Raw genomic sequence first — 13,330 nt, 5'->3', positions numbered from 1 at the left:
CGCGTGGATGTTTGTTTCCTATGTAGTCCCGCTGCATTTCTGCGGGTTTCGTTTATATTGCTCATGATTGGGTTTGGATTGAGTATCTATGTGTATATGTATATGTATCTGTAGCTGTATATGCATATCTATATCTATATCTCGATCTAGATCTAGATCTACTGCCACCCCATCACCACCATCACCACATCTATAACAAAAGTGACGAATCAGGACAGCACGAGCCAGTGGAAAAGCCAAGTGCTCAGAGCTCGAGCTCACAACACGAGCAGCGGGCGCGCAGCACCGAGAATTTCACAATTCCTGAGTTCCATCTGAAGAACATTCAGCAGCTAGTATCAGGGCATTGATATTACTATGAACCAATAATTACTGCGCTTTCATTCACAGCAAGGTAAGGTGGCATTCACTCAATACTATCTCTTATCAGCATATACATAAATACACACACACACACACACACACACACACGACATCTGATGTCAACGCATTTATTAAAATGTTCATTAATTAACATTAATAATAATTTCAATAAACCGTGCTACAGTAGTATAGTCCTGCTTTATTAATCGTAAGGCGATCTGATCGTGTTACACGATTGTATAGCTTGTTTTTGCACAGATTTGAACTATATTGCATGTCTTTATGCATGCATTGAGGCTGTCATCCATATCAAATGGCTGCTTTTATTTTAGAAATTTGTGGGGCTATTGTTGCCTGATAATAAACACGCATTTGATGCGGGGTCGATTGTGGCTCGAATTCGATTTGGTAATCTGCAGTATTCTAGTCGGACACCTTTTGTGATTCAAATCTATGAAACATTCACAGATAGACAGTGCAGGCTAGAGATGGGACACCAGCTGCCTCGATTTTTATTTCTTAAATAACACAAATTGCATCAGATGTGTTATTGATCAGACCTAAACACGATTATCTCATTTCAGAGCGCGGTAGGCTAAACGCGAGCCCCGCTAGTTTAGAGAATGCTCGCCGTTGACAACAGCGCTGTTGCACAGCCTCGCAACAGAACACTAATTGAAATCTATACATATTGCACAATTAAAAGAAAGGAGAGAAGCGCGTTTCGTTTGAAACTTTGACACGTATTTATCTTCTTATATTAATCACACCAGTTTCAAACTGGTTTGATTTTAAACCAGCTGTTTTTGTTGTTTTTTAACTTTTTGTTTACAGCTTCCTGAATGGCACTCTGGCGCCGCCGTACATGCAGTGCTTTTTAAGGGCGCACAGACGTTTGGATGAAGTGAGACGGCACTTTCACAGAATACAAGCTAAAAATTCGTTTTATTAAGTTATTATTACAATGCAAGCAGTCAGAAGCGACAGTTGAGCTAGCATGGTATTTATAATTTCAATCAGTGGGCCTGGTTGTCATTTCGCAGTATTGAATAGCAAACGGTAAATGCTGACAGAACAACACCGCAGTCTTTCACTTGCATGTCCGATTAGGACCCCTAATCAGTCTATCTGCCATGTATTATTTAGAGGGCAGTGAGAAGATCGTGTTTTTTTTCTATTTTTTTGTTTAACTTCAGTCTCTTTCATAGTAATTTTGCAGCCTCCGATGTACTCGCTGTTATTGGTCCACCTTTAGACGCACAGGTTTAAAAGATTCAATGGAGTTTTTAAAATGTATTTATTGGCAAAAAGTTTGCACGAAGTTTGCATTTCAGCTGGCAAGTGAGCGCATACAGACTGACGATAACAAGCAGGAGGCGCGGAAACAATCTTCGAAAAATAGATTTTTTTAGACTTTGTAAAAGCAATTTATATGCGCAACAGTAGATTATCGGCTGTTAACAGTGCAGCCTTAAAAATGTCGACCAGCTCTGCTCTGCTCCAGTTTCCTTTCATGATTTGTGATTCAACATTATTTTCAGTGCCACATGCATCTGAAACCAATTTAATCAACGTTGTATTTATTACACAGTAAATAGAGATGCTGTTTACTTTATTAAATATTCAACGCAACAGCAGCGCTTGTGCATGTATCTCTGTGTGTCTCTCTCCAAATATACGACGTCACCCTCATAAATTATTAAAAGCCAAAGGCATCTGTCTATCAAGAATGCAGTTTATTATTAACTAATTTTACCTGACAGTGCATTTGTTTTATTTATACAAGACATCTAATAAAACAGTCATCCGAGCAGAGACACACAGGCACACCCACACACACACACACGCTCATACACACACACGCACACACACACACACACGCACGCCCACCCACACACACACGCACACGGACACACACACGGACACACACACGCACACGGACACACGCACACAGACACACACACGGACACGCACACACACGGACACGCACACGCACACAGACACACACACGGACACACACACACGGACACACAGAAGGAGGAAGGGAGGGGGATTTGACCCCAATCTCATTACTTATTAACTGTCATAACCCTATAAATACAGATCAGAGAGACACCTGATCGTGAACTTTTACTGTTTACCTATAGGCTATGGGACTGCAAAACCATCCAAGCACAAAAAAAAAAAAAAAAAAAAAAAAAAAAATACATACATAAATAAAATAAGTTTGTAACAAAGTATCGTGTGCATCTCCCCTATACAAAAAGGCACAGTCAGCCATTGAAATGATAGATCATGCGCTGTTATATAAATGCCAACTCGTCTACCAGGACGCTCACAAGACACACACAGACACACACACACAGCACACACACACACACACACACACACAGGACAGCACACACACACACACACAGCACACACACACACACACACACACACACAGGACAGCACACACACACACACACACACACAGGACAGCACACACACACACACACAGGACAGCACACACACACACACACAGAGAGAGAGAGAGAGAATAGGGTGAAGAATCACAGATAACAGACTGAAATTGGAAGAGTACAAAAAACAAAGTTTCTATTTTTGAAAAGTACTTCCTCTCTTATTTAGGCCTAATTTAAAAGGTGTGAACTCCTGTTCTCTCCGTGCGTTCATTAAATATTCACCGCGATCTAAATATCCTGACGGTTACAGATTAAATGCAATTATAAAAGCTGGCAGCAGCGTATAGACCGGACATCGTTAATGTTAAACGTGCACAAACAAAACCAAAACAGAGTCGCCACCAGAATATCTGATCTGAATTATAACAGTGTGAAAAGGGTCGACCTCCCCCAAAAACATCAGCGGGTGGCACGACGTATACAACAATTTGAACTGCCCTCTTCCTTTTTATCTATGTCACACACTCCCTCTCTCTCTCTCTCTCTCTCTCTCTCGCTCGCTCGCTCGCTCGCTCGCTCTTCCTCGCCCTCTCTCTCCTTTTCTGACTCCGCTGTCTGTCACCGGTGGCGGCGGCAGGAGAGAGATTGAAAGTGACACTCAGGGTCAGTCTCCTCTCGCACCGGTTCTTATTTTCTACGGAATCGGACAGCCAGATAGACAGACAGCCACACAGACAGATAGATAGACAGATAGATAGACCTGGATTCTGTGTATTTGCTTTTCGTTTTCTCCGTTGATTGTCATTCCATTTCAGTTTTTGTATATGTTCCCGATAAAGGTGCAAAGTGACGTTCATGACCAGAGCTCATCTTCAGACTGTGGTGACAAGTTGAAGACACACAACCCTTCTTCTTCTTCTTCTTCTTCATCGTCATCTTTTGTGCGAGCAGTTGTTTTGTGAACTATAGCATACTCCATCAGTCTCCGTCCTATCCACAGCCCTCTGCAGACCGCGACGGGCACTTCCACAGGAACCGCTGCACCCTCTCAATCCACTCAGCCAAGCCGAGAGAGAGGAGCGAAGAGAGGCAACAGCGACAAACCGCTTGAAACCCTTTCCTATAGAAAACGAAGCCAACAAACTTCCCGCCCTGGATTCATTACTTTTGATCCATGGACAGAGCCTTTTCCCGAGCCAGTCCAGGCACAGACACGCCATGAGCAGTAAGTAAACACGATCCTTTTATTCTCGGTATATTGTTCAGCGTTGCCTGCTGTAGCCTATACTGCACTGCAGCCTTGGGTTTATACAGAGGGGGTCGCGGCATGCTGGGGGGTGAGGATTTGCATGTCTGTGATTATTACATTACATTAAATCAATGGGTTGTATTATTACACTTATTATTGATTAGGATGAATAATTTAAGCAATATTGGATTTCAAAATAACAATAAAAAATATATATTGTTTCTTGGAATGGGAAAGCGAATTGATATTGGAGGAAGAACAATTTAGGGTCGCACTGATTATTATTATTATTATTATTATTATTATTATTATTATTATTATTATTATTATTAATAATAATAATAATAATAATAATAATAATAATAATAATGTTAGTAGTAGTAGTAGTAGTAGTAGTAGTAGTAGTAGTAGTATTGACTATTAATTATAGCCTGTTATATAGTATATTCACATAGAAAGAAAAATATCCCCAAAGAACAAATCTGTTGACTTGTTGTAGGAGTGATTGTGGAGATCTGGATCTCTGAAAATCACCTTTTTCAATGTACATTACTGTGGAAATGTGCGTTTCAGTGGTCCTGAATATTGTGAGGGATACTTTTTCACTTGGAGCGTTCATCAGGATTCAAATGCACGTTTTCTGGGGCTGAAAAGTAAAATTAGTAAACGGTTGTTTTAGTCTTAATACATTTCCCAAGTTGAGGCTGTTTTGTGCATGGAGATTCATTGTCATTTATTTGAGAGTGGCTTTTAGTTCATATTCATAAATATTTCTACGGAAGAAATGTTAATATGTTTTCTTTATCAAAGGCAAACACATGAAAAGACACCACTGAGAAACCAGTCATTTTAATACAACTAAATTCTGACATATTTGTCGGTTACTTCTGCATCCACTTATGACTTTTTAAAATGTTTTTTTAAACTGTTTGTTTTATCGTTTTACAAAAATAATAATAATCAAATAATTAATAAATGCATTTAGCTGCCTCTTCAATTCGTTAAGACTACTTCACATTAGCATACACTTGAGAAATACAATATCAAGCAAATACTTATAAAATATTGTGTATTTGAATGGAATGTAAATAAAGTAGGCCTACGTTTATTAATGAAATCTTTAACTACTGAACATTTTAAAAGTGAGGAGACTTTATAAAAATGACGATTCCTGTTCCATATTCACACTCACATAAAGTCATTTTATATTTTGTAAAATATGTTTTCTGATAGCTTTCTTTTTCACACTTGATACATTCCATATATATATATATATATAATTTAAACATTTATCCAAGAGCCGCGGATCAGCGCTTTACTGTGATTATTATTATTATTATTATTATTATTATTATTATTATTATTATTATTATTATTATTATTATTATTATTATTATTTATTTCTTAGCAGATGCCCTTATCCAGGGCGACTTACAGTTGTTACAAGATATCATATATATATATATATATATATATATATATATATATATATATATATATATATATATATATATATATATCTCTATATCATTTTATAAATGCATTTAAGGTGTTTCTGGTCCATAACTAGGTTCCAGGACAGGCGCAGTGTGTTTTAACTTATGTTTTAACAGTAAGTTTTGAACTTTTAACTCTGCAACTCCGTGATAACTTTACATGTTTTAATTTAAGGTTAATTTACCGCCCTTGTGCCGTATTGATTAAACTTCTCCTTGATCATTCCCAATATATATATATGTGTGTGTGTGTGTGTAAGAAACTCTCATACTGTCTCGGGACAGTATAATATTGCATCGAACACGCAGTTGGAGTCCTATTAAATCAAGCTTGAACTTCAGTTACACAGTTTGCTGAGGTGTTGTTAACACTGTATTGATCCTCTTCGTAAAACGTATTTGTTGCATTTGGGAATTTATGAAAAAAAATTAAAACAACTGGAGTGTTTAACATTAAAGTTGTTTAGTTTGTAAAATGACCAGGTGTCTTGGTTCTCGGAATTAAATGACACGCGCTGTCAACAGCGCCGTATGTGTTCAACGAGGGACAAAAAATGTAATAAATAAAATAATAAATACACAATTGCATGATCAGTGGTAAATGTAGCTGTGTTAAATTAAACTCTTCTTAATTCGAAATTGGTTTTCAAATCTTGTGTTGGATAAAGCTGTGAGACAAAAGGATATAGAGAGAGAGAGCACAACCTCACAGAGCACCACAGAGCCGAACATGTCAATTGAAATAATACAAAAGCAAAGCAGAAGTATCGTTTTGAAATTGATAAAAGGGAGTACAAGCGCTCAAAAGCCACTGAACACGTTGTGAAAATCAGGAAACCAGGGTGGATGAGCGCGCTTTCGTCAGTGCAGCCTGCTCTCTCTCTCGAGTCAACACAGGTACAGCAGAGTGCTCTGTCTGTCAGGCTCGCAGCTTGTCAGCACAGTCGTTTTTTACTGTATAAGCCGTTAGATATCGTCTCCTTTTTACACTTTATTGAGTTTGAAAACATGTGTTAAGCGCTGTTGTGTGTGTGTGTGTGTGTGTGTGTGTGTGTGTGTGTGTGTGTTTTGCGTTCTTTATTTATTTATTATAGCGAATGGAAGTGATCATTTTTTGCTGTACTGGACTGTACAGACAGGGTCCTTTAGCCATATACTGTGGACACTTTTGTACAATTGTTTTGCCTGGGAGAAGAGTTTAGATCCCAGTTTCCACATTATCAGAGAGGATCCAGGAGGGACCTTTCACAGGGCGTGGGGGTTATTAAAGACGAGATTAGATTAAACAGGCTGGAATTGCTGGAGTGAAAAAAAAACACAAAGTAATAACAAAAATAAATCAGGTTGTGTTGGGGGGGACACGACGACGACACATTTTACTGTGACCATTCTTGTTCATTTTCACTTCCCTGTGCGTAATAGATACCTGCTGTGGCTGATTAAGTTTGTTATAAAACCCCCTAAAGGTGGTTGCCGGAGGGAAGCCGTGAAGCGGTGTAGGGCGGTGGACTCTCACCCACACACAGACACAAGCCTCTAATCTCAATGAAGAGCAGTAATCACAGTTTAAATGCACATTCGTCTGTGATCTGCTGCCTGCCCCTGGGTATGGGGACCTCAGCAGCTGGAGTGTATTTCAATGCCCCGGTTCTATTAATCACTTTTCTCATGTGCAAAAAATAAATAAGGCACCAAACAAACAGGAAGTACATATGGAGTTGTGCAGGCAAGGATTTGTGCGTTTTTACAATGCTAAGGGTCACCTCATTCCAAGTGAGCAGATTGCACTGAGACGCTCAAGCACACATCATTAAGATGCTATATAAGTGGAATTAATGGAATTGCAAAGTTTATCTAACATATCCAGTTAAAGACAGGGAAGAAATCCTTGAGGTTTCAGTCAGGCTAGTCTGGGAATATACAGTACATAATGGATGTAAATACCAGGAGAGCAGTAATAACTGCACGCATGATTGTGAACTACAAATCAGATACAGTTTATTCATTCACTAAACTAGACATGTAAATCCATTTTTGAGGATTTCAGCTTTGAAATAGAGCCGTTAGTGTGCGGCAGAGGACAGCCCCTGACTCCAAGCTGCCAGGCTGCTGGCTTTCTGAGTCCTCTAACAGTAATAGCCCCGGCCTGGTGCAGTGCAGCTAGCCCTTATGCTGGGCCTTGTGCATCTAGCTAGATCAGCACTGCAGAGGGAGGGTGAGGGGAGAGGAGAGAGAAGACAGGTAAGAGGAAAGAGGAGAGGAGAGAGAGGAGAGCAGAGAGGGGAGAGCAGAGAGGGGAGAGAGGAGCGGGCAGAAGTGGAGACAGGGAAGAGGAAAGAGGAGAGGAGAGAGAGGAGAGCAGAGAGGGGAGAGCAGAGAGGGGAGAGAGGAGAGGGCAGAAGAGAGATGAGACAGGGAAGAGGAAAGAGGAGAGGAGAGAGAGGAGAGCAGAGAGGGGAGATTACTTTTTATTTAATGTTTAAATAAGAAAAAAAATCTGTATAATTATATACTTAATATAAACCAATAAGTGAGTATTTCACAAGGACTTCATATATATATATATATAAAATGTTCATATAGATTTCGATTTATATGTTAGACAAAATAAGTTGTAAAACCCCTGTAACATATTTGTAACGCCAATATTGTGGTTTAAAGATTAAAGATGTTGGTTTCTCTTCAGTATATAATATGATGCTTTTGCATGATGTGTACAGGTGCTGTTTTATATTTTGGAATTGACAGTTTCACTGAATTAGTTTTGCATTGCTGACCCTCTCCTCAGCAAAGTGCAAAGGCAGCTGCATGGTGTTTTTGTGAAACGATCCCAGGCCTTTCAGTACGAGCATGTGCTCTGTTGGAGTGGCGGCAGTAATTGATTCCGATCAGCGCTAGAAGGTTTCTTCCTCTTCAAAACAGCGTTAAAGCAGAGCTTGCAGTCAGCTGCCCTCTGCTCCGGACCCTCTGACCTGCGGCAGTAAAAACACTCCCCTCCCCGGTGTTACAGCTTGTTAAAGGAAAGTCATGTCATCGACCCCACTGCCCCAGCTAATCGCAGGCTAACCAGGCTCTCAGATTATTACTGTCGGTGCTGCGGCTCCCTCCAGCGTGTTGTAATGTAAGAAAAGCAAAAGGCGAACTCTGCTACGAGATATGAGCAGTGCACCACGATTCACACTCTCAACCAGGGACTGAATGCACCTCTAATACTAGAAGCATTGCAGGAGTGGCCAGTGCTATTCATGCACATCCATTGTTTGTTTTTTGTATAAGGTTTTTTTTTAACATATAATTTTGGAAAGGCTGCTTTGTAATGAAAATGTAATGAAATATGCAGCTAATTCTATGAATTTACATTTTCATACCCCCCCCCCCTTAAAAATAAATACAAATTAGCAACTCAGCAATTATTAACTGACCGGTAACCGCTAATTGTGTTAATAAACCAAACAAGCTGCACATTCATTTAAAAGGTTACCAGTGCTGGAGCCGTTATCCACTGTAACATTGGGTTAAATTCTCACACTTCAAATCCTCATTGGCACCTTTTTTTCTGAAAGGAGAAATAACCCAATAAACTTACCAACCCAGAAATAAAGAAGGAAGAGTTTGAATTCAGATGCTTATTATTATTCCATGTCTTATTATGCAATGTCTTATTTGTTTGATTGGTGTTCTTTACATTATGATAATCCAGCCCACTATGACTGTTACAGGCATAAAGCTCACACACATTTCAGTTAGGAACTGATCTAATCTCTCTGGAGTCTATGTAAACATCTATAAAAACATACCTGAGGATTTCACAAGGAGTTCAGCTCGGCCCCTTGTTTGTAAAAATAAAAGGAGAAACTACAGTCACTCTTGTTGTAGTGTGTGTGTGTGTGTGTGTGTGTGTGTGTGTGTGCGTGCGTGCGCGTGTGCGTGTATATATATATATATATATATATATATATATATATATATATATATATATATATATATATATAATTAGCATTTTTGGAGTTTTGCAAAATAAATTGCTAAAATAAATAATTGTAGACATCTATTTCTTGTAACTTTCCTCATCCACAAAAGCAAAACTTTTGCTACAAAAGACTTTTCCTAAAATTATATATTTCCATTGGGGTATGTACACTTTTGACTACAACTGTGTGTGTGTGTGTATATATATATATATATATATATATATATATATATATATATATATATATATATATATATATATATGTACATTGCCTACGTGTGCTTCTCTATAAATGTCCGTATTGATTTCAATGTATATATTAGACAAAATAAGTTGTAAAACCCACTGCTCTGAGCTGTGATCACCCTGCTTCTCTATAGTATACATTGTGTAACTACAGTTACAGTGCTGCATATGCACCACAATACAGAGCCATGCCTCCTTGTTTATTAATAATTATTATGGGCTGTGCAACCCCACAGAACTGCATTTGTACAAAATTACAGGACCCGTCTCGATTCCAGGAATGTCCTTTTGTAAACATTTTATTACAATTTGATAATAAATATAAACAATAGAATATGACTATAAACAGCAAGGTTCCACTTGAATGATTGTGTAAAAAACATTGAAGCATTGTTTATAGTATATTGAATTCCTTACGCTATCAATTATAGACAAGTGTTGTAACTGAAAAGAAGTATATATTCTACACGCCCTGTAAACGGTGAAAGACATGCAAGCATTATATTAGTACAATATGAGGATCCTGGGCAGTGGAGCAAATTTGGCAATTCTACCGCCAGGGTACTTCATATATCCCAGCAACATTAAATTCAGACGCCAGTAGACATGTTTAATAAAAGAAAAAAAAAGATATATATATATATATATATATATATATATATATATATATATATATATATATATTCCTAGCCACCATAGGGGATGATAGTTTGTCATTGGGTCTTTTATTTCTTTTTGAGAACTTTGTGTAAATGTTTCAGAATATCGTTTCTGAGAGTCAGTCATATGGACTGTGTGCAGCGGTCAGGTCCTATGTTGCTATACAGAGGACTCTGTCTGGGGGGCACTAACCCTAACCCTAATCATGTAATAGCTGTTGCCAAACAAACTAAATGCGAAATTATGTCCAGTGCTCTCTCTACCATCCAGTTCATGCACAGTAAATACACAAGCTCTTTGCTTTGCACTGGGAGTGAATCAGGTGGTATCCTGCCCTGTTAACTAATTTCTATTGAATTAATCGCAGTGATTTGATTAGTGCAGTCACCTTCTGTCTCATGTTCTCCTTTCCTGCATGCTGTCTCTCGCGATTGACCCCCTTCTGCACACTGTACTGCTGTCAGTCTCTGTTAAACCAGAGCTTCAGACGGGCTTCTTCGTTGGCTAATGTGGTTGAGATTGTATGGCTGGGGTATAACTAGATCAAAAAGATCCATGTTAATGTTACAAACAAACAACTTGAAGGGGTTTACGAGACCTGGGGTAACATTGTTTGGTTTTAGTTTTGTAAAATAAACGGCTGTTTATCTCCTTTAAAAAAAATAGGAGTTAAAGATTGGAGGAGACCTTTTGAAAATATGCCTCTGTGTCCTAGTACTCTCCTCATTGATGAGTTTGTTTTTGATTCTTTTAAATTCTTAGCTACAGATTAATTGCTTACAAGTGTAACAGGGCTAGGGTTAGGGTTACAGCGCAAACCTACGACCCCGTAAACTGCAAGCGAGCATCTTAACCACAATGCAAAATAAGCAGGCTCATCTGCATTCGTGGTTTTAGAGCTTTTAACCTCTCCTCTCATCTCACCGACAGCAGACACAATCTGCAACAGCAGTGTATCACACAACACTGCCCGCTAAACAAGCTGTCCTGGTTAAAATGAGCTACCTGCTTTGTCATACAGCGGGCTTGTGATTAGACTATGGTGACACCTTCTTTTTCTCTACACATTGTGCTGTGAGTTTAGTCCTGGTGGGACTGTAAGCTGCAGCTCTCAGCGGGGCAGTGAAAGTACAGGGATGGTGCTCTCTGTGGGGTTTCCCACACAAGGAATACACTTCCTACACGTCCACAGAACTGAAATGACAATAACATGCACAAAACAAAATGCTTTCAAACTGCTCTGTTGTGATAAGAAGCAAGATAAAAATATATATATTGTTGGGATTCCCAAAGAACAACAAGCGTGTACATAAAAGCTCCGACCCTCATTACTGCATTTATTCATTCATTTATTAACGTATTTATTCATTTATTCATTTATTCATTTATTCATTTAGTTAGTTAGTTTTGTAACATTCATGTTTTGAGGCGCTGGAGGAAATGCAGTATTTATAAAATGAAAATGAAAGCAAAGTCTCTGCCCTGGTTTTCACAGGCTCAAGCCAAAGTAAATATCTCTGGGTTTATTTCCCAATCCTTCTCACAGCCAGTTCACTTTTGGACTGCATGTGTGTTTGAAGTTTGAAATACCTTTAGGTCATGTAAGGGCCTAGATTGGATAGCTGTGTTGACCTACTGGCTTAAATGCAGTATGGAAAACAACAACGGGGTCAACATATGAAGATCCGATCCACTTCTCTACTCTTTATTCATTTTAGTACTATTCCCACTGCTGCTGTTTGAACCTTTCATTTGTAAAACATTTCTTAGCTTTTTTTGTAAAGTAAAAAAAATAAATCTCTTGCTGCATGATCCTTCTTCCCTTCGTTTGGTCCCCTCCCCATCTTCCTGAATATAATATCATGTTCTGTCAAACTCTCTTTAAAGTGTTCTTTTTTGCCTTTTTGTTCTCTGGTTGACAGTACAGTTTTAATCTTACACTCTGGGCTATAATCTGATCGACTCTTGATTTTATACAAATACCCAGAACTGTGAGATAGTTACGTGTCTATGAGGACCCTTTGTGTGTGCGTGCCCTGTTTTAATAACGGTGCTGCCCGTCTGTTTGTGTCCCTGCAGGCCCGTACTCGTTGGTGGGAGCGCCCTCTGTTGACTGGAGGAGTATGGAGCGGCGCAGCGAGAGCCCCGGTCTGCGGGACAGCCCTGAGCGGAGGAGCAGCAGCCCTGACACAAAGGGCCCTCCGCCTGGGAAAATGGGGCGCCTAGAGCAGAACGGGAGTCCCACAGAGGCTTGCAGCCGCCTCAACGGGGCCACAACACGCTCGCTCGGAGGTAAGAGCCCAGCCCTCGGGACTCGGCGTGAGCGATACTCTCTGCGCAGCTTCAGTTTGACCAGATTGGGTAGATGAGGTCAGAGGTGCTATTTCTTACAGCCACTAGGGGCAGTGTTGCACGGGGACAGGTTACCGGTTACACTCAGGTGTACCAGGTGTACTGTATTTATTGAGAAGACATGTTTGAGAGCTCTGTTGAGCCCACTGATGGCTTGGGAATCGCTGGTGTGGACAGTTTGTTTACCTAAAATCATAGCACCCGGAATTGTTATTGGTTCAATTATCAGTTAGCAGCAGGGTGAGGGCTGCGCTGTAAATTACCTTCTAGTTAGATCTCAGAAAGACAAGCAGCAGCAGCAGGGTCAGGCCTGGCCAGCTTTTCTTCTTCTTCTTCTTCTTAGATTGTGATCTGCTCCGGTCTTGCCCTTACTGTAGCATGTGTTTCTAGTGTGCTGTCAGCCCTGCTTATTGCTAGGGGACTATGTGAGGACCAGACAGCTGCATGGACTCTGGATTAGAAATAAAAAGAGTGCTGTTACTAACAGTAACTTTTGATCTTTACAACATTTCTTTTTCATTAAACTGCATGTTTTTGGTGCTGGTAATTTTTTTTCCATACCATGGCAGACTCATTTACAGCCACAGAA

General features: G+C 39.5%; 1 protein-coding gene across 9 annotated transcripts in view; it reads left to right on the top strand.

Annotated features, from left to right (window-relative positions):
* Positions 1-258: 258 nt before the first annotated feature.
* The window catches only part of LOC117402971 (DNA-binding protein SATB2-like), a 49,002-nt gene continuing 35,930 nt past the window's right edge, over positions 259-13,330 (top strand). For 6 of the 9 annotated variants that reach the window (XR_009329754.1, XR_009329755.1, XR_009329753.1 and 3 more), the window contains exons 1-2: positions 2,740-3,993; positions 12,469-12,681. Coding sequence is in view for 3 of the 9 variants with exons in the window: in XM_059032454.1 (XP_058888437.1) it covers positions 3,987-3,993; positions 12,469-12,681 (220 nt within the window). In the remaining 6 variants the exon portion in view is untranslated. Of the gene's footprint in view, positions 395-2,737; positions 3,994-12,468; positions 12,682-13,330 lie in introns of those variants that run through there. The other 3 variants (XM_034004749.3, XM_059032455.1, XM_059032454.1) reach the window with 2 other exon arrangements.

The sequence above is a fragment of the Acipenser ruthenus genome, chromosome 10 (assembly GCF_902713425.1).
Source record: "Acipenser ruthenus chromosome 10, fAciRut3.2 maternal haplotype, whole genome shotgun sequence".
In the NCBI taxonomy this organism is placed as follows: Eukaryota; Metazoa; Chordata; class Actinopteri; order Acipenseriformes; family Acipenseridae; genus Acipenser; species Acipenser ruthenus.
This window is presented reverse-complemented; position numbering and strand designations above follow the sequence as displayed.